The sequence below is a fragment of the Gracilinanus agilis genome, chromosome 4 (assembly GCF_016433145.1).
Source record: "Gracilinanus agilis isolate LMUSP501 chromosome 4, AgileGrace, whole genome shotgun sequence".
NCBI lineage: Eukaryota > Metazoa > Chordata > Mammalia > Didelphimorphia > Didelphidae > Gracilinanus > Gracilinanus agilis.
Genome location: NC_058133.1, coordinates 427642985 through 427664875, shown reverse-complemented (window position 1 = coordinate 427664875; position 21891 = coordinate 427642985). Strand labels below are relative to the sequence as shown.

Here is a 21891-nt window from a genome sequence, read left to right as displayed (position 1 = left end):
GCTAGTCTTCATTCTTCATGCAATAAGCAGTGTCAAGAGTTTAGAGCAGGGGTTGGCAACCTTTTTGGCTGTGAGAGCCATAAATGCCACATTTTTTAAAGTATAATTTTGTGAGAGCTGTACAGTGCTCACAGTGCACGCTCCTGTAACAGCACCTGAAAAAAACTGACTTTATGGCTCCTGCAGAAAGAGCCATATCTGGCCCTCAAAAGAGCCAAATATGGCTTGAGAGCCATATGTTGCCAACCCCTGGTTTAGAGGGTTGCCATCTCTAAGAATTCCTCCTCAGTCTGTAACGAGAGTAAATGGCTCTATGGCGAGATGAAGCCATACTCTTTGGAGCCACTAACAATTTTTGGTGGAGTCAGCAAAATGGAATGAAATAGATGGTTTGCAGGTTGCCAGGAAAAGTCAGGTGGAGGAATAATTCTGTGTTAAAGTTAACCAGATGTGATGAGTAGCTGCTACTCATGTACAATTCATTATTGCCTTAGAAGGCAATATGTAAGAAATTTTCTGGCTAAGGTAGGAAGTTATCTAAGTAGCTAAGAATTCTTGTAGTTTGTACTTCACATCTTTTTTCCACATTACCTTTGCTCCATCTACTACTCTGGATTTACCACTTCTTGACTGAAAAATCATTAATTGATCTCTTTGCCTTGCTTTCTATTAAAACTGACACTTGGATTATGTCAGAAGATTATTCCTTCCTTTTCAGGGAGCTGGTCAAACTCGAGGGCTGGACCTGGAGTTGGGAAGACTCAAATCCAAATCCTGCCTCAGATACTTAATAGTTATGTGATACTGAGCAAGTGATTTAACCTGTAGGCTTCACTTTACTCATCTATAAAATAGAGAGACTGACACCTACTTTTCAGGTTTGTTGGGAAAATGAAATGAGACATTTGTAAAGTACTCTGGAAACTTTAAAATGTCATGTAAATACTAGTTATTATTGTTCTTATCTTTATCGTTATTGTTCACACCAAGTCAGGATGGAACAGAAAATTGGGAAAGGTCACCTTGTTCCAGGCAAGAAGCAGAGATGCAGATAAAGGTGGGCACCTTGCGAGATATAAGTTCAATTGGAGGAGCAGACATCCACTCGTGCAGTGAATAGAATCCAAGGACAGGACACTAGTCTCCAGAAAGACTTTGGGGAGAAGGAAATGAAGGAATTAAGCAACTAGAGAGATAATCAATAGGAATAGAGATATGTAAGAATAAAACAGAGACCCATTTATGGAATGGGAATCAAAGCAAAAGTTCAGTGACTAGAATTTAGCTATGAGGTCAAATGGAGAGGGATCAGAAGCAAGACTGACTTTATGCTGAGGCCCTGAAGAACAACCAGCCCATCTCCTTAGAATCCCTTTGTCTGTTGATAGGATAGATTCCATAAAGTGAAAGAAATGAATCAACTAGTGGATGCTAAGTGCAAAGGTTAGAACATTGCAAGAAAGGGAAGACATAAGAACATTATACTTATTAGTATTTGTACCCTTTTTATTCCTGATTGCCAGTTTAGTTTTGGCCCACACTTGCTCTAATCTATAGTCCCTCTATATAAAACCAATTTTGGATAGCCCACCTAGATCCAAAGTCCTGTTTCTGTCTTGCCATTAATATTAATATTCAAAATTCCTTCCCTGAGCTGGTCTAATCCCATGCCTGTCTCCTGAGCCTGTACACCTAATCTTGCTTTGGCTTTTCCAATGTCGTTAATCTACCTGGTTTCTAGAATGTTCTATGGTGTCTAGTAAGATTTAGTTTAATCTCACAAAACTCTTTTCTATTTTATGTTTATTATGGTATCACAAGGATACCAAAGAACTGAAAGGCTATTCTATACACTGCATTGTCCCCTGAAAGGATTGTACCTGAGCTTCTTTTGACTCAAGAGATAATCATATTCTTTTTTTTTTTAAACCTTTACCTTCAGTCTTGGAGTCAATACTGTGTATTGGCTCCAAGGCAGAAGAGTGGTAAGGGTAGGCAATGGGGGTCAAGTGACTTGCCCAGGGTCACACAGCTGGGAAGTGTCTGAGGCCAGATTTGAACCTAGGACCTCCCATCTCTAGGTTTGACTCTCAATCCACTGAACTACCCAGCTGCCCTCGAGATGATCATATTCTTAAAAATATCCAAAGTGATATTTTTTAATCTTCATTAGGAATACATTTCAACATCTCAAAGCGCTAATATTCCTACTATCTAGCTATCTAATAGACTAACCACTGCTGAATCCAGTGGGAGAAATGTTTTTTAATTTTTGTACACAATAATCCTGGTATTATGTCTTAAGGATGTGATTGCTCTTAAAGTAACAGTGGTGTATCATTGCTATTTTTGGTTTGTAGCCCATGATGAAATAATAAATAAATCTATGAAAATAAGTTTAAAACAAAATAATTTTAGGGGAAAAAGAATCATCAAGAAGTTCAAGAAAATGAAGAGACAGATTAAGAGACATGGGATGATGCTTTTTTCTTGTTCAACAGTTAAAAATGGCTATAATTAACATCACAAAAGATCCTCTATTAACAGGAAAAAGAGTAAATTGGCCTTGGAAGGTAAAGAATAAAACTTAGTCATTATACCATTTACTATCATTATTTTTCTTTATTGCTTAGAGCATTTATTTGGATGAATGCTGGTATGTAATACTGAAAATAGGTATAAGCAAAACAATGTCAATGTGATTTTCAGTGCTACATTCTGCAAATGTCCTTCTCTTCTCTGTGACCTTAACTGAAGGGTAACAAAAACACTTTCCATCAACAAGATATACAAATTTAGATTTTATAAAATATAGTAAAAGGTTATGTTGATTTTAGTTTTACTCTCATGTGTCCTCTATATTTTTAATGTGTAACTAAAAAAAATCTATAAATATTTTCTGTGTTGATAACTCCATCTTCTGCTTCAATACTACTGATGACTCATTGCAGTGTGGAGATGGCCCTAGGTTCTCAAAGACAGTATGCTGCTTGAGATTAAGTTCTGACAAGTCCTACCAGTCTATGTGCCTGTCATATAAAGACTAAAACTAAGGAGATACCCATTATCAAAAGATAGTCAGAGATCCCACCAAAAGTGATAGAGATAGAGATGGAGTTTGCTTTTCTTCCATTTCAACTCATGAAGGAATGGTGGGGCTGTTTGTCTGCATTAGAGAAAGGGAATGCCTTCCTAGATCCTTTAAAGTTGTAATCTTTCACAGTTTTATCGATTCATGTTACAAAACACTTGCAGAGAGTATAGATATTCTCATATATTTTCAGTTGAGGAAATTGTGCTCTGGACCATAGAGGTGTTATGTCAGAGGCAGGATTTAAACCCAAGCCTCTTCTTAGACCTTAAATTCAGTGCTTTTCCCAATGAAGCATGTTGCTTCATTAAGGTTCAGAAAAAGTCTTCAAGTCAATGGGGTGTCAATAAGAATGACTAGAGTCTTTGGTGCAGGTACCATTAATAGAGCTGAGGCAGAGAGATACAAGTAATTTGGAGGAATGACAATATTGAGGCTTTCTCTGACTTACTGAAATGGCAATTGAAGGCTCATAAAAGGAGTCCACAAACTCACCAATGAATGGGGGAAGGAAAGTACAGATTCTAGTTTGTGCCTGGTTACAAATGTGATTGTCAAAGGCATGTCTCATGCAAGTGTCAAGCCTCATCCACTTTGTTATGTAACATGTGAATGAATTCCTGGAAATGGAAGCCTGATAACCCTCAAAAAATAATACAAAGTACATGAATCTAAGAAGTAGAGTATTTCCGTCTAAATCTTATTTCTGAAATTATATTTACTCTATCAAATACTATAATTTTATGCAATCCATATTTAAAGGTATTTATCATGATATATACATACTTGTAAAGAAGAGAATCCCATGTATTAGAAAACTTATTTATAATTTTATTCCCTATATGGATTTCTGACATAAATCATATGAGATGTGTAAACTGCTTTGCAAGTCTTAGAGTATTATTTGTAAAATTCTAATTATTATAAATGTAGAAACTTCTTTAAATTTTGGGAGGAGCTCATGAAAATGTTCATATAAAAGAAACTAAGAATGAGGCTAGAAATGAATATGTGTTTTTAGATGTTCAAAATTATAGTTTAAGGGTGTTTTCAAATAGAATATTTTAGGAGATTTTTTTAAAATGGTAAATTACAAACTGGCTGAAGCTGCTTTAAATTATAAACCTCAAATAAAGCTATTTGTCTAGTTTTCCAGATTAAGTAATAATTTATGTTTTATTAAGAGAAAAGAATGTTAATTTCCCTTGGGGAAATTCCAGTGTTATCTCTCTTTTTGGGGTACTTCTTGAGTGTCTGTAGTAAAAAGATTTGCCTGTGCTTGATTGGATTTAGGCAAACGTCAATAGACTAGACAATGTCCCTGGAAGAAAATGTTGACCCTGTGCATTAAGAATTGGAGATATTGGTAATGAAAAAGAAGAGTGGAGTTTTGACAACAATCCCAGAAATCAGTTCCAACTTTATCTTGCAAAAGGTGTAGCTAAAAGCTTTTTTAAGAGGATATTATAAGTAGGCGCCTACTTGCCCTTATTTTCTACTTGTATAATCAAAGAACATGCTAAGAACCTTTTAAAATAAAGAAATTAAGGCAGAAGATGTTTACTACAAGTTATGTGTATCTGTGTTAAGTCTCTCTTTACTGGGATGAAATCTACTTTTCTATGTGTTTTCTGGGTTCACTTCTAGATATGTCCAACTGACACTCAATTTTTTTCCTTTTTGAGATTTCTAATTTGCAAATGAAAAATATTATTGACTTGACATTTAAATTACAATAATGAGAAAATGCTGTAGATAATGACTTTAATGAGACTTCTTTAGTCATTGAGAAGCCAAATAGGAAGAGATAAGTTGTAGAACATCAAAGCTTTGGAAATCCCTCCTAATGAGATAATGGCCTCTCTATATTTTTGATTCTTAGAATTTAATTTGCATATATTATTAAAGATGCAAACTACGTGGTACAGTGGGTTGGGACTTGGTAGTTAGGAAGACTTTCAAATAGAGGTTAAGACATCTACCAGATATGTGACTCTGGGCAAGTTATTTAGTCTCTGTTTTCTTCATTTCCCATTAGGATGCTATGGCCAGGGCCATTCTTAGTGAGGGGCAGAGACCATAGAATCTCTCCCTCTGTATTCCTGAATAATTGACAAGTAGTTGGTCACTATAATTGGCCAGGATCAGCCCAACCACTCACTAAGATCTGTGAACATTTTAGTGAATACTTAGGTAGTTAAAACTAAAGATCAGCAGATGTACCTACAGGTAGAGACAAACCTTGCCTTCAACTGCCCACAGAGCCCTGGGTAACATTTAAGCATCTCACACCCTGATTCACGCTGTAACCTGCCTTAGTTCTCATTTCTTATGCTTTTCACTGAGCTCCCCATGGGAGAATCTTCTCATTGTTACTCTATAAATATCACCTCTCTCAGTCAAAGAGTCACCACACTGGAAATCAGTTCATGGCATCCTACTCGTGGTCTTATCCTTTCTTGCTTGCAACAGGCTGCAAATTCTGTTTTAAGGATCATTTTTCATCTGCTATATGGAATTAAAGGAATAGCCAAAGAATTAGAGAACTAGCACAGATGCACATGCTTTCTTTCAAAGAGCAGGGAATTTGGCCATGTCCCTTAATGATACACATCTTGAGTCTGAAAACACGTGGCTAAACCTACAAGAATTTTATTCACTTAGGAGAATTAAGACAGTGTTACTCTTGATCACTATGAATATGATTGTACATTATGGCATATAACCCAGACTTCTTTCCATAAGAGGTCTATGCAATCTGTCTGCTTAATTTGTTCTCTGTGTCTGAGACTGCCTTCTCATCTTATAGAATGAATGATACCATACCCTAGCTTAAAATGGTCTACCATATTCCTGCAGTATGACTGATGGCCACATATGATACATTTGACATGTGCCCTACAAGGAATCTTAATGTCCCTTTTTATCATTGAACTTGTTAATTGTAAACCTTGTTCTATCTGTAGGGTACTTGGGCTCCTCACAGAATAAAAGAGAAAAATGGCTGTAAGGAGAAATCCATACCTGATCTTGACAATTTAGAGGACTCATATTAATGACCTGTATATTTCCCCCCTCTCTCCCCTGCCAATAACTGTGTTTTCATGGAATTAGAGATTTAGAATTAGATATCACTGACGTAAGTAAAGAACTCCCTGTAAGAGGATTCTGTCTAAAACATATAGCAACTTAATAGTTTTAAAGAGTTGTCTCTGTGAGCTAAAAATTTAAGTTACTCAAGTCACACAATAGCTAATGTGTATCAGAAGCAGTATTTGAACTCAAGTTCATTTAATTGTAATGTGGCTTTTTGGCTATTATTGCACAATGATTTTTTTTCTAATTTTTAACATTTAAAAATTCAGGCCTACTTTGTTCCATTTTAACAATGACTCCTGATTGTAAAAATAGATATCTGTCTTTATGTTACTTTCTTTCTACATAGTCTTATCTTAATTGTGACTACTTTAAGGCAAAGGTGAGGAGGAAAAGCATATAAAATGTAAAATATCCTTAAAAAGCATTATTGTCATTAATTTACACACTGATTTGTTCTATCACAAATGTCATTAAGGATTAGGATTATGGAAAACTAAAGATATAGATTTGAGTTTATATCTTTCATAGATGAAACTACAAAATTAATGGTGCAATGCATTTTATTCACAAATATGAGCCAATATATTGAGTAAAAAAATTTACAGCTATAATATGGGATAATATTAAAGGATTAAGCATATCACAATGGCCCCATTTTCTGGGGATATCCCTTGATTTGAATCCTCTGCTTTTTGTTATTTTATAGTTGTGCAATTGTCACTACCTTCATGAGAACCATTCAGGGAAGGCAGTTTCTTGCCTTAGGATTCACCGTATGTACCTAGTTGGCATAAAGATGCCTGCAAAAAATATGTAAAATTAATTAATTGTGATATAAAAATGTTTCCTCATATTTGGTAGAAAAGATATAGTTCTACTAAAGATACTTTCATAAAATTTAACACTAGGAATCAATAAAATACCATTTTATAAAAGGGAAAGAATTTTAAGAATGAAATTTAAACACTTAAAAAAATACATCATCCTTAAAAGAGGGATTTTTTCCAAAATATATCATGTAGGTTTCTCCTTTCCCTCCTTCCAACTTTGATTCTAAATTGATTGTGAAAAGATGTTGGCATATATATTCAAAAAGATTTTAACATTTTAAGAAACATTCTCTAAATGTTTTTGAAAGAACATATTACTTTTTTGCTGCATAATTATGCAAACAATAATATTAGTTCATTAGATAAAAATTCTCTTAATTTCAAGTAATTGCTACCACAAGTTATAGGTTTCTAGGTCATATATGAAGGACTGAGAAATTTTCAAAGTAAAATGCCTTCCCCCTTCCAACTCCCCTTCAAGACTTATATACTTCATGACACATTTCCAACCAACTCAGCTGGAACCACTTCCAAAAACCCTCTGTTCTTTTTCTTACCTTCTGACTTGAATATATAGTACTTTTATATATTTTTATATAACATAATTATATATGCATATATGTTTCTTTAACATGTTTACATTTATGGTACATGAAGAAAGAAATTATATATATATATGTTTTTAAAATCCATATATTTTGTTTTTATATAATATTAAGCAGATAATATGAAGTAGCATACAAGGGAAGTTCAGGTCTGAAATAAAAACTTCAATCCCATTGAAAGGAAAAATTTAAACTTGATATAAAAATGTGGATTATTTTCAATTATAAAACATTTTGGTAATCTATATAAATATATTAAGATTATATGGAACATCTGAATGAAGTATATTCATAGTTTGAATGTGTTAAAGAATACTACTGTATATTATATATACTCTGTAATGGTGTTAGAGGGACAGAGGCTCTAAAAATGAAACGATGTGAAAATAACAAAAAATCCTGGTGAAAAAGAAAATACTATGTTATAATTACATAGATATTCATAGTTTTCAGAATATTTCCACATATATTATTTAATTTTATTCATAAATAACTTTATTCATAAAATGACTTTAGGAGGTTGTAAGGATAAGTATGAAGCCCATTGATTTTAAGTGATATGCCTAGAGTCATATAATAGTAAGATATGTGGCCCAGCCAGGCACATCTTCCTAAGTCCAGGAACCTCTGCACTATATCAAAACTGTAGGAAACATTTAAGGAAATCACCATAGCTACACAGGAAGATCTCTGATGAGCTCAGAATTTCAAAAGATCATATACAAAAGCCTAGTTTAGAGAAAATAAAGCCTATAAGAGTTGAAGCTTTAAAATAAAGTAATGATTATTTTTAAAAGCTTTTCGAGTAAGAAAATGGAAAAGATAAGATCATTGCTAAGAGCAAATGGCATAACTTCTGTTTGTAGTATTTTAGATATTATGGATAATGATGATAGTTATAACATTTACTGAATACTTTGAGGATTACACAGATTTTCTTTGATCTTCACAAAGAGACAACATGGTGGAATACATGGGCCATGGGCCTCAAAGCCAGGAATATATCTATTCAAGTCCTACCTCTGACATATTCTGGCTTGGGCAAGTCACTAAACCTTTGAGTGTTCTAGGCATCTCTAAGCCTTCAAGTTGTAAAGAAGATGTTGACCTATATTGATAGAGGGATTTTCTTACAGGGATTTCCTATACCAGTGAAATTACAATTTCAGTCCTTATTGCCATCTTTAGATTTTTGCTACAAACTCATCATAGTGTTCCCATTTTAAAGATAAGGTAATTATACAAAGGAAAAGGGACTTCCTCATTATCATATAAAGTGTTAGAAGAAGTTTTTGGACTCAGATTTCTCCAGACACCAAATCTAGCACTCTTACTATTATATTATGCCACTTTTTAAATTCCTAGAAATGTCCTGATTTTTGAAGGCAGGGAAAAGATAGATGCTATAAAGCTTAGACTAGTAAACTTCTTACTGGGCTCTGGAAAAATACTAGAACTGACTCTGAAATAGATGGCTTATAAATTCTTAGGAAAGAAATTGGAGACCATTAGGAAATATGAATTCAGTATAAACAAATATAACAAATGCCATAAGACAGCATATTTTGATTTTAACAAGTTATTTTATAGCCTCAAAATGGGGGCTGTATAGTAGTAGTTAGGTAAATTTATGGGTTACTGAAAATTAGTCTGAGGGAGATTTCTAGTTTCAAGCCAAAAGTTCCACCCTTGATTTTGTCCTGTTCAACGTCTGAATCAGAAACTTGAATAGATCTATAAAGAGTGTGCTTATTAAATACATTTAGGGAGGTAGGATCATTTAGAGTCTACTATTATTTAGAAAGGACCATTTTCCCCAAGGGTAATGTTAGGTTAACTGAAACTCAAATTAAGAGAAAGTTTGAATACAAGGTTAGTTTCATAGACTCTTACCTGTAGGTTCATCAGTGTGACATTCTCATGTTATTTACTCCTTATAAAACATTCTCATTCTTCCATTATCTTAAATTTCTGCCTGACTCTACATATCTTCACCTGTCATTTGAACTCTGTTGATCCTCAGATATTATGCCATCCTTTTGTTCTACAGGCCAATTTTTGCCTCTCATCATACTATTTAGCTTCTCATGTACTTCTTGATTCCTTCCAGGTTCTATGTAAGTGATTTGGCTGTCATGTCTGGTTCTTCCCATAGCAAGGCCCTTCTGGATAATTCCTTTCTCTGCTTCATATGCCTGGGACAGGGCTGGCAGGAATTATATTTGGGATTTACAGGTCAAGGATAGCTATAAGTGTATCTCTTTCTGCTCCGCAAAACTCAATTACTTTGTGGCTATGGCTGCTCCCTCTTTCCCTTTTCTTCTTTCTTCAAATTTAACTTTTTCATCTCACTTGTGTTATTTTCATGGTATCATTGTTTTAAAAAATCAGTAGGACTATGTAACTAAGGATTTTGTTCTAAATATTGAATATCAGAGGTAAAAAGTGTGTGATGCCTTTCAAAGAAGTGGGATGTTAAGGCAGGGGAAGTATGCTGTTTATAGTTGTGTCACACATGGTCACCATATTGGATATTCCATCCATAATTGTTTTTATTTGTTGTGATGGAGGGTTCAATTTAATAAAAGGGTGATATCTTTTAGCAAGTGCTATATCTAGAAATGACTATGAAAAGAAAATGTATCAATATATTTTTTAAAGGCATTGTGGTTATTCATTAGGAGCAAACTAACTGAGCTTATAGACAAGAACCCTGGATATTGATCCAGAAGAGAAAATCAGAGTGATGTAAGGAAAGAAGGCATGTGATATGATTCTACCTGAACATAAGGATGAAAAGTTTATTCAGAACAATTAGGAGAAGGGAGCAATTTGCTTCTATTATAGAATTAAAGGACATAGATAAAATGACCAAAGAGTCTGAGAACTGATAAACACATATGGAGTTTCTATATATAGGCTGTTTAAAAATTTGCAGATAAAATGGTTTTGGAGTGAGGGAAAGGGTAGAGAATAGCAAACATTTAGGAAGACATAAAAAAGACTTGCAAAGATATCAAAAGATTAGAAACATGGTCTGAAATTTATAATATGAAATTTAATACAGAACAATTGAATTTAGCACATAACATTTCAAAAAAGGATCCTATTTTCTACATTATTATAACCAACTGACCTATGGCTCCACTCAACATCCTTGTAATTCTTAAGGACTTTCTTGGTTACCACTCTCCTTTACATGTTGCCTCTCCTCCAATTAGAACATAAGTTCCTTGAGAAAGGACTATCCTCATGTTTTTGTATTTATACAAAATACAAGTTTAAAAAATAATCAACAGCATAAGTACAAGATGGGAGAGACTTGGTTTAACAGTTGTTCATAGATGAGAAAGTCCTAGAAGTCTTTAACTTCTTTAACTTTAACTTTAAGCTGACTTTAAGTTCGATACGGTTGAACAGCTTGATGGGTTTCCTCCAAAATTAAAGCAATCTGACTTTACAATAGTACAAGTATGATATCCAGATTAAGGTAAGTGGTAGTTCTATACTCTTCCCTAGTCAAGACACAAACGGTTTGCTGTGTTCAGTTTTTGTTACTCTGCTATAAAGGGGATATTGACAACCTAGAGCAAATAAGTCATTAGAAGATGGTGACTACTCATGATGAAAGACTTAGAAATCATGTCATGAAAAATAGTTGAAGAAATTGAGGATGATTAGCCTGGAAAAAAAGATTTTAATGGGGGCATGATTGCCATTTTCAAATATTAACAGGGCTGTCATATAGAAGGGATTAGATTTATTTCATATAATGTCAAAGAACAGAATTTAAAAGGAAAAACTTTTTAAGAGTTAGAGCTGTTCAAAAAATGAATGGATTATCCATGATTTAGTAGGTTCCCTGTCCTCTAAAATAGAGACTGGTTGATCGCTTGTCAAGAAAGTTGTAGAGGGATAATTTTAGTTGGACAAGATGATCTTTAAGGTTTCTTCCAGTTCTGAGGTTGTGATTCTATGAAGATTTTGAAAATATGCATCCTATTCCACATTATTATCATCCAACAATTTCCATAACAGTAAGTATATTGTTTAGTAAAGAGTGAAGCCATTTTATTAAATGTCCTATATAGAAAAATATACAGTATACTAAATCCTTAATCAAAATTACATTATCCTGAAAGGAGAATTTGTGAAAAATGTTGTTAAAGCTAAATTATTTTAGCAGTAAAAGTATTATTGTAATTAGAAATCTTCTGATAAGGTTCTACTCCTGCATCTAGATCTACTGGTAAAAATGGTCCCTTTGAAGAATAGTGTTTTTTCTTATTGCTGGAATGCTCCAATTTTTTAATATGACCCTCTGGAAATATAGTAAATGGTATCCTGGCATTTTGCTGACAGGTTTCTAAGATTAGTAGGAATGGAGGCTGAAACTAATATTTTTTCCAAATGTCAGAAACATATTGAGCAGAGAAAAAGTTCTAATGTAGAATTCCTAATGCCCTCATTTAGAAAGGCTCCAAACAGGATTTTTCTCTGTCTCAAACTATTTCAAGATGATATTTTAATGAGGTTCACAATTTCTAAAACAATGTTTTAATAAGAATATATTAAGTGGTCCCAGAGTTGACCACTTATATCCTCATTCGTTTTTTGCCATCACTATTTCTCTGTAAGGAAAGGCCAGTGTCCTAATTTCTTACTATCATTCTAGTAGGACACAGAGAAATGGCCTCAAATTCTTTCTCTATGGTAATCCACTGCTGAGGTCAAGAGATCAATGCACGTAAAAACCCATGTACTCCCTTAGCCTGCCACTGCTCACAGCAACCTATCCTTCAGCACTATTTGTCCAGCCTCTATACCTCTGTTCCTTTGTATTTATTATATTACATTATGTAGCTAGGAGATGCAGGGGATAGAGTGCCAGAAATAGAGTCAGGAAGATGAGTTCCATTCCAGCCTCAGACACTTACTAGCAGGGTGACACTAGGCAAGTCACTTAATCCCATTTGCCTCAGTTTCCTCATCAGTAAAACGAATAAGAAGGAAATGACAAACCACTTTAGTATCTTTGCCAAGAAAACCCCAAATGGGGTTAGTAAGAGTCAGACATAACTGAAACCACAAAACAACAATAATTTATTTTATTTTTCCTCATACAATGTTAGCTCCTTAAGGGAAAGGCTTTTTTTTCTTTCTATTATCTTTATATTTCTAGAGCCTGGGAATAGTAGTCATTGATTAAATACACGTTGAATTGATTTGATTTCAAATCTTTGAAACCTTTTACATAATTATCTCACCTGAGCCTCACAGCCATTTTATGAAGTACATACTTCAGCCATTCCCATTCCCATTTTACAGATACAGAAATTGCGTTGCCTCTGAATCAGACACAGTTCTTCCTGACCAAATCTAGCATCATGTATGTCATATTTCCTATTGACCAATAATTTTCTAAATACTGAGTTCAACAAATCTTAGTTTTTTATATTAGAAGTTTTAAGTCATCATGCCTGAATGTGCATTTTTTATAGACCTCAATTTGAAACAGACCTTACACTGAATAATCATTATGAATAGTTAGAGTTTTAACATTGTTAAAGAGAAAATTTTGGTTCTATTATATAATTGAATTAACATAGTAAAAATTTTCAAGAAGGAAAATGACTTTTTGAAATGATCAATTTTGAAGCTTAAGTAATAAAACTAATAACTACAGTAGACACCACAACTCAACTCTACTCAACTGCCACAACTCAAATCTATTGTTACAAATGGTTTTTCAGGTAGCTTGGCATGGATGGTTGCTCATTACATCACAGATCTTACAACATCTGGTAAAAGCTCCTTAGGTCAGTTTATGTTATTTTATAATAAAAAATACATATGACAATCCCAGTATTGAAAAGTTGGTTTTACCTTTTCTGATGATTACATGATTTCTTTTACTGAATTAATAGAGTTCAAATGACAGTTGATAAAATGATGTATCACAAAGTTCTCAGAGATGGTAGTCTCCTCCTCCCCCTGATTTCTCAGTTTGAATCTCCCTTGAGTGCAGGGAGAGATTAGGTTGCAATATTTTCATGTGTTATTCCATTAATTCTAACATACCTAATTCTAATTATGATTTTATTCTAATTCCGACATGGATCATTTTAAACCTAATTCTAACATAACTATCAGAAATTAATTTCAAATATTGACAACATTAGTATCAAACCTCAAAGTTAACATTATAGAAAATAATTAGGTACATATGAGATCTTTTATCATAACAACTCTATCTTTTCAAACAGGTATAAGTTCAGTTTTTGAAGGCCAAGGCAATTTACACTTCATATGGGAAAAAAAAAGTCCTTGTTCTTTTTGCTTGGTCAAAATCTGACTTGGAAAATAGTGTTTCAAAGCAAATGGAGTAATGTTAGTATCTTATTTTTTTGTTAAATGTTACCAAATGCTTCCATATATCTATTTTTAAAATAATAATAGAATATAAAAATAACCACTAATAATCACCTTCTACATATTAAGAATGTTACTTCTATTTAAAAATATTATCCTAAACTAGATGATAGAAATTTTTTGTAGAGAAAATCTAAAATAAAAATATAACTAAAAAGGAGACAAACTTTGCAACTTACTAATGTATTCAAAAGACTATTAAAAACTTTACAATTTAATTATTGGGAGATTACAGAACTGCTTCAGTGCTTCTGTACTGTGTTAAATAAGCTGTACGTGTGAGGAGTAATAAATGAAATTGTTAATTTTACTGCATCCTTAGGGAGTAGCTGGAGATGGGGTGGGGGTTACATTATTTAGAACTCCAAATGGATTTGGGTTTATATGCAGCAATAAATTCTAATTGTGTTGTTAATTAACCCTACCCCCAAGCCACTTTTTGCTTTAGGGTTTGAAAGGCATAGAGACTACCAGAATAACTCACCATTCATATTCTTAAAGATGTTTAGGATGGGGAGAATTTGTCGGTAATAGGGCACCAAAGCTTCACCCACCATGTCAGCTGACACAACCAGATGCTGAAGGACTTTGAGTGTGACGCAGATGACCTGTCGGTTACGGAGATTCAATGCATCTGTATTGTAGGAAAGAAACAAGTAAGAGAATTAATTTCTACAATGTTAAGGAGGATTGGGAAGAAGTCCTCTAATGGGTAAATTTAATTAAATTGTACTCTGCTGGGGATCATCAGCGGGCCTTTATTAGGCCAGCTTTGAAAGATGAATTGTAGCCCTGATGTTATAAAACACTGCCTTGTCTGACTATTATTTGTTCCCACAACTAGTGCTGACTACTCATGAACCCCAAGAATGTGTCTCATTATTTCCTTATACTAACTAGATTTTCTAGTTTTATCTTTGCCCATCCATTCCTCCCAAAAGAACCACCAATAGAAATCCTCTTAAAAACTGAGTATTACTGGGGCTGATGGAATCGGTGAAGATTGATGTTACATCTTATTTCTTTCAGTTTTAACAAGCCTTGGAATTTTTAAAACAATGAAACAAATTACAATGAAAAATAAATGTTTGAAGAGAAAGGGAGATGGCAACTTTATTTAAAAGTTTCACAAATATTATAAATACTATTTGTGGATATTTGTGGATATACATTATTCAACCTCCAACAGAGAAAATTAAGACTAAAAAATGAGGCAAAACATGAAACATAGTAGTCAATGATAAAAATCTAAGATAATAAGGGATCTCAGAAAGTTTCTGAAAGAAGAGAAGCATTTTTTTTTTGTAAATAAGAGGGACAGGCAGGATACTAATGTTACTTTTAGACATTTCTGAAAACTCCAGAGACCTGAAAGAAGTGGAAAAGGCACTGAAGGGTGTCATCTAGGTGGCCGAAAAATGGGCCAGGGCTAGAGTCAGGAGGACCTGGGTTCAAATTTGACCTCAAAAACTTTCTAGTTATGTGACCCCGGGCAAGTGACTTAACCCCAATTGCCTAGCCCTTAACTCTCCTCCGCCTTAGTACAGATATTGTGTTGATTTTAAGGTGGAAGATAAGAGTTAAAAAAAAAGGAGGAAAGTCACTAAAGGTAGAAGGTATCACCTTATTATAATCACAATTTTTAGTCCTTATTTTAATCAGCTCTAGGAACAGGGATATGGACCAAACTCTTGATTCCTTAGCATAAGGTCTTAGAGGATGATGTTAGGCTTTTAGAGTTTATGTGACTTATATAGTCGGTGTATGTCAAAGACCAAATAAATCTATACCTGATATTCCTAGATTCCAGGACACCATAGTGTTCTGACTCTTCTTAGCTGTGCTTGATGTACAGAAGAAGCTAGACTTGAGGCTAGTAACCCTTACTGGCTGTTCATGTTGTGTCTTCACCTGTGTTATAATATTGGGGTGAAGTCTTGGAGTAATGGAGCAACTCAGTCAAGAAACTTTTAGAAATTAAGTGGAACAAAGTTTTGAAACTATTCTTTTAGACCATAGGATTATAGCTTTTTGTCAACAATTTCACACTGTTGAAAATAAAAAGTACTGAGATTATACCAAAGTCCAGATGGTTTCATCATTTCTTCATAGGTGCAACTCATGGTCACATTATTTGGTGATCTTCTGTTTTTAGATCCCCAAACAAGTTGTAGGCCAATTTATTTACAAGTTGCAAAATCATAAAATAACTACCATGCTGCAGAGGCCATTAAAATCATTGTATGGAGGTTTGTAAAGTGATGTAAAGTGAAATGAGCAGAATCAAAAGTATGGTAACAGCAATAATATACAATGACCAATTGTGAATGACTTAATTATTAGCAGCAATGCAAGGATCCAAGAGAACTCTAAGGGACTCATGACAAAAAAATGACTCTCCACTGCCACAGAACAAATTGACAGACGGAAGTATACAATCTTCACTTTATTTCTTCCATGAATTTTTCTCTAGTGTAAGCAATATGTGTCTTTTTTCACAATATGATGAACCAGGTATTGTACACAACAAAGATCATATTACCTGCCCTTTTTGGGAGAGGGATGGGTGGTAGAGGAGAGGACACAGATTGCAAAATGTCAGAAAATGATTATTAAAAATTATATCAACATGTAATCTGGAAAAAATTTAAAATTAAAAAATCATTATATGAACTACATGACTTCTTTCCATTTTTTCTATGAATTTTCAAATAATTTCCTAATAGGACTGCCATATTGACATTTGAACATCCTCTAGATCAGTGATAGTGAACCTTTTTGAGATGGAATGCCAGGCTTCACCCCAACCCTAACCCTCCAGAGACTACAGGATATGTCCCTCTCCCTACACTGAGTGCTGGGTGTGCTCCTGCCCCACCTTATCCCACACAGGGAAGGGAGAAGGCACTCCCATTGGGTTGCTAGGCAGAGGGGCAGGTGATATGAAAAAATGTCATCAGGCATGATGGAGAGGAGGAAGGAAGCAGCTCCACCTGAGTCCCTCCGCCTTTCTAGTAATGAACTCTGGGCAGGGGGAGTGGTTGTGTGCCTAAAGAGAGTGCTCTGTGTGCCATCTTTGGCACTCATGCTTTGTCATCACTGCTCTAGATCATCATCTCAAATTATCTGAAATCATATAATTTTTTCCCATACTCCGACTTTATTTAATCATCATTGCTACCACCACCATCATTATTATTCTTGCAAATATGACATACTTTGTGATCCAGGTCACTTTCCCCCCACCCCCAAAGAAATGAAAACACTTATGCATGCATGATCTTTTGAATCATATGAGAAAGCACTTTCATTAGTCTCCTGTCCCTAAATAATGGTGCTAGCTCATTGTGCTTCTCCCTAGTAAACTAACCCTAAATAAAAGGGTTAGGGTTTGGTCCATGGAATATACTATGCATCTATGTATATATGACATATATTGCTACCACTAAAAAAAGGACTCAATAGTGATTTTATCAGTAAGATGACCCTGAAACTAGGGAGGCAACCTAGATATTACTATAGAACCTCTTAAATAAAGACCTATTACTAAATGGATTCAGATATATTTCAGGGCATGTGTCTGGACCAGCAATATAACAATTACAAATCATATAAACTTAATATAATATCAAGTAAAAGTAGTTGCTCTGTCTCCAACACAGGTGTTTTTATAAAGGGTTTTTCTGAGCTTAATGTTTTGATTAAAGCAGTTAAGTGAGTTCACTAAACCTGTAAATGAGACTCAAGTTAAATATCTGCCAATTTATTTGTGTCTAGGTATATTACTGAACTGGCCAGTTTATTTTTTGCTAGATGTCTTGTCCCTAGAACAGCTGATTTTAAGCAACAAATTGCATCACTGCACAGTTAATTCGACCAGAATTAATACAGCAGAAATAACTGCCTCTGAATTGAGTGTAGGGTGACAAGGCAGCCAACTGTTGATGTCCAATAAAAATGCTTAAGTGCTTATTCTTAATGAGAAGTAGGAAGGTGTTCAAGGTTCTCTTGAATGATTTTTTAATGGTTGAGCAAAGTTTTCAATATTTTGCAGTGGATACAAGGCAAAAAAGGGAGTATTCTCAAAATTCCCTTACAACTTTATCCAAGAGGAAGTAGTTTTATTCTGCCTTTTTTCCTTTCCTTTTTCTGGGGTAACTTAGGATGTTCCACAAAGCTGGAAATCTCTTGTTCTTACTTTCTCAATTGGATAAAAGAATCAAGAAGTAAATGTATGTTTAATTTAATATTTTTCTTTAAAACAAACAGATGTGCTAAGGCAAGGTTAAATTTTGATAGCTTTAAAGGGAAAGTAAGAGTTATATTTAGTGGTCTGCTGATAGCCTTGAGAACTATTGTCTAATCATTAGTGAATACTTTGAAGTACAAAATTTCAAGTTTCAAAAAACATTTCAATTAGAAGAATCAACTGCTATCATCAATCACTAGAGTGTTTCAGTCCAGATCACTGCATTTCAGCTACACTGCTGACGACATCTGTCTCTGAGCTATATTACTACATACAACTTTGTAAGTACTTGAAGGCGACACTAACAAAATAAGTATAATGGAGGAACTCTTGCAATTACTGAAGGGCTTACAGGTGATTATAGACTAGGTCTTCTGGTATAAACCACTATTGCTATTATTAGAGACCATGCCTTAGAAGAACTAAGTCTTTGGATCCTACTCCTTAGGTCCATGCAGCCTCAACATCAATGTTCCTTCCCAATTCTCCATTAACACCTTGTAAACATAGTCTTCTTTTTCATCAGCTTTCTATCTCTTATTCTGAGAACTATAATCAAATTAACACTATCATTGCTTCTAGAAAAGAAATGCCAGCTAACTGTCCATTTGTTCTTCATCAATTGTTCCTCTTTAGACTATAATACCTTTCCTTAGCCACCACTACTGTATATTTCTTTTTTCATAATCTTCTTGAAGTCAGGATCTATTTTCTAATTATGGATCCCTTTCCTCTTTCTTTGATCACTTTAGGTTATACATATAATGATGGTATATGAAAAAGGAATACATAGTTTAATGGCTCTTGGGGGGATATTGTTCTTCAGAATCACTGAATCAACCCATAGGTCTATCAACAATGCATTAAAGTGCCAGTTTTTATAAAGAGATTTGAAAACATTGCTTTGAAAATTTTATGGATCAGTGTTATATTTAGGATATTGTAGACAACAGTTTGTCATAATGGTCTAATTCCAGTGTAATTTGTTGAATTCCCAGATATTTTTTTATGTCAATATATGTAGTATGTGAATTTGTTCTATGTTAGTTTATGAAGGATACTAAGTTTCTTATGTATAATTATAATTACAAATTCATGTCTTTATACGAATTCTGCTTTTGAAAAATTTTAACAGTATTCTGGGATATATTTCAAAGTTTCAAATATTTCTTTACATAATTTGCATTAATCAGTAATTCTGGGTTTCTTAACTTTGTAATTTTTTGTGGCAGTGATCTGGTTTTGAATTGCTTTCACAAATCAAATTTACATAAACCAATCCTTAGGACCCAGCTATTTGTTCAATATTTATTTGCTAATATATTGTTGGTTGAATTTGTGTGGATATTTATTATCAGAGGGTTTTTTTTTTACCCTTGTACTTCGGTGTATTGTCTCATAGGTGGAAGATTGGTAAGGGTGGGCAATGGGGGTCAAGTGACTTGCCCAGGGTCACACAGTGGGAAGTGGCTGAGGCCAGGTTTGAACCTAGGACCTCCTGTCTCTAGGCCCGACTCTCACTCCACTGAGCTACCCAGCTGCCCCTATCAGAGGGTTTTGATTTCACTCTTAGATACGAAGTATTTGATAAGATTCTGTCCAGAAGTAAATTACTTTTGGGAACTTTTGACAAATACAATGGATTGTACCTATTAACAATACCATAGTGATAGGCTAGGAGACAGGAAGACATGAATTCAAATCATATACCTCAGATACTTATTATTAACTAACCTCTCTCAGATTTGTTTCCTCATCTGTAAAATTTAATATTTCCTACCTCGAAGGGTTGTTGTCAAGATATTTTACATACACACATAAGCAGACACACACATATATAAATATACATATGTAAACATACACCCATAATTTGTTTATATATGCATACAATAAAAATGATATATAATCAAGTGATTATATAGACACACATGTATGGATAGCACATTGCAAACATCAAAACATCTTATCAAAGTTAGCAAACATTAAAGCACTGTATTAATGTTATATATTATTGTTTATATGTACATATATATGTGTATATATTTCATATTGAAGACTTTAAAGCACCTTATCAATATTCACTATAATTATTATTGCTCAGTGAAGTGATATCTACTTTTCCCAAAATAATTATTTAAAATATAATGTGTTTATCGTGTGCTCTGACACTGTTAATCTTCCTTCTTTTGGATAAAGTAATAAACTATATGTAGCTGTATTTTGTGAATAATATTTGGGATTTTGCTTAGTTACTTTCCAAACTGGTATAGTTTACAATTTCTAAAAAGAATGTTATTCTTGCTATTATACTGTTGCAATTTCCTTTTAAAAAGTCCTTCCTATTGAACTTGGACTTCAGGATACCAATACATCTTTTGACAATACAACTATGGATTTTTCCTTAATAAAATAGCTTTTTGCTCAATAAATAGTTTTTGGGAAGATGGAGATTTGTGAAAATATCATCTCCAAATTGAAGTCTGAAGTCTTCATTTTCTGTTCTCTGTCTTAAATCAGTGTATATACATGAAGATATTTACACAAAGTCCAAGTAATATTTTGATATCATTAGAAAAAGAATGCATGAGAAGAATCTATTTAATGTATTTTGTGCTAGAGTCATATAACTTCATTTTAGCCGTTTACATACTTTAAATTATAAGACATTTTGTTATGATTTCTTTTTGAACTTGGTGACCATACTATATTTTCTTTAGGTGAGACGATAATGGTTTTGAAGCTATCAGAATTAAAACAGGCTTAAACTATTTCCCTAAAAGATGCAATATTTATATGATTTGGTTTTGACATTCTGTTGCTGATGCATGTTAAATAGAGAATACTTTTTTATTTGGACACTAAATAACTTATATTTTGCATATTTGTAGCATAGAAATAAAAGCCATGAGTGCAGGATTGAATCAAAGGATTTTCAATAAGTCAATTACAGGAGGACAAATGTTACAGCACTTTTGGGTTGCTTGTTACATCATTATAAATTCATAACAAGTAATTCTTTTGACCCTGGTGTTTTTTTTTGCATATCCTTTTTGCTCTTCAGACAACATATTGTTTCCTGGTAATGTTAATAGGTTTTTGATGATACAAACTAAAAGAGGTATGTATATAAATTTAACATATATAATTGAACTATATTTGGAGGATCACTCCTTTTCTCATATTTTTTAGTAGATACGTAATTTTCTTGGTAAGAAAGATGGAATGATGCCAGAAACTAGTAAGATGTTTTGCTAGTAAATTCATTTTCCACTACAACACAGTTGAGTCAATAATCACATCTATTTTATTTACTCCAACTGCTTTCTAGTTTTATTAAAAGGGAAAAAAAAAGCATTGAGTTTCAGTTACCTCCTTGTTTCTATTTTGCTCTCTTGTTTCTATTTTGCATTTGATTCCTTTATTTTCATTGTGTTGACCTTATTGTGCCTATATAGATGACCAAATATTTTCTACAATCTCCTTATTATCTCTCCCTCATTTCTTTGCTTCTTAAGCCTCTATTATAAATTTTTTTATTGACATTGAATTGTTTACTTTGATTTTTACACAGCTTTGACTTTTTGG

At 33.6% G+C, this 21891-nt stretch overlaps 1 protein-coding gene across 2 annotated transcripts in view; it reads right to left on the bottom strand.

Annotated features, from left to right (window-relative positions):
• Nucleotides 1-21891, bottom strand: part of PACRG (parkin coregulated) — a 596812-nt gene that overhangs the window by 262615 nt on the left and 312306 nt on the right. Inside the window, exons 4-5 of one of the 2 annotated variants that reach the window (XM_044671843.1) lie at nucleotides 14542-14691; nucleotides 10850-10857 (exon numbers count right to left, since the gene is read on the bottom strand). In XM_044671843.1, coding sequence (XP_044527778.1) covers nucleotides 10850-10857; nucleotides 14542-14691 — 158 coding nt within the window. The remainder of the gene's footprint in view (nucleotides 1-10849; nucleotides 10858-14541; nucleotides 14692-21891) is intronic. The other variant, XM_044671842.1, reaches the window with a different exon arrangement.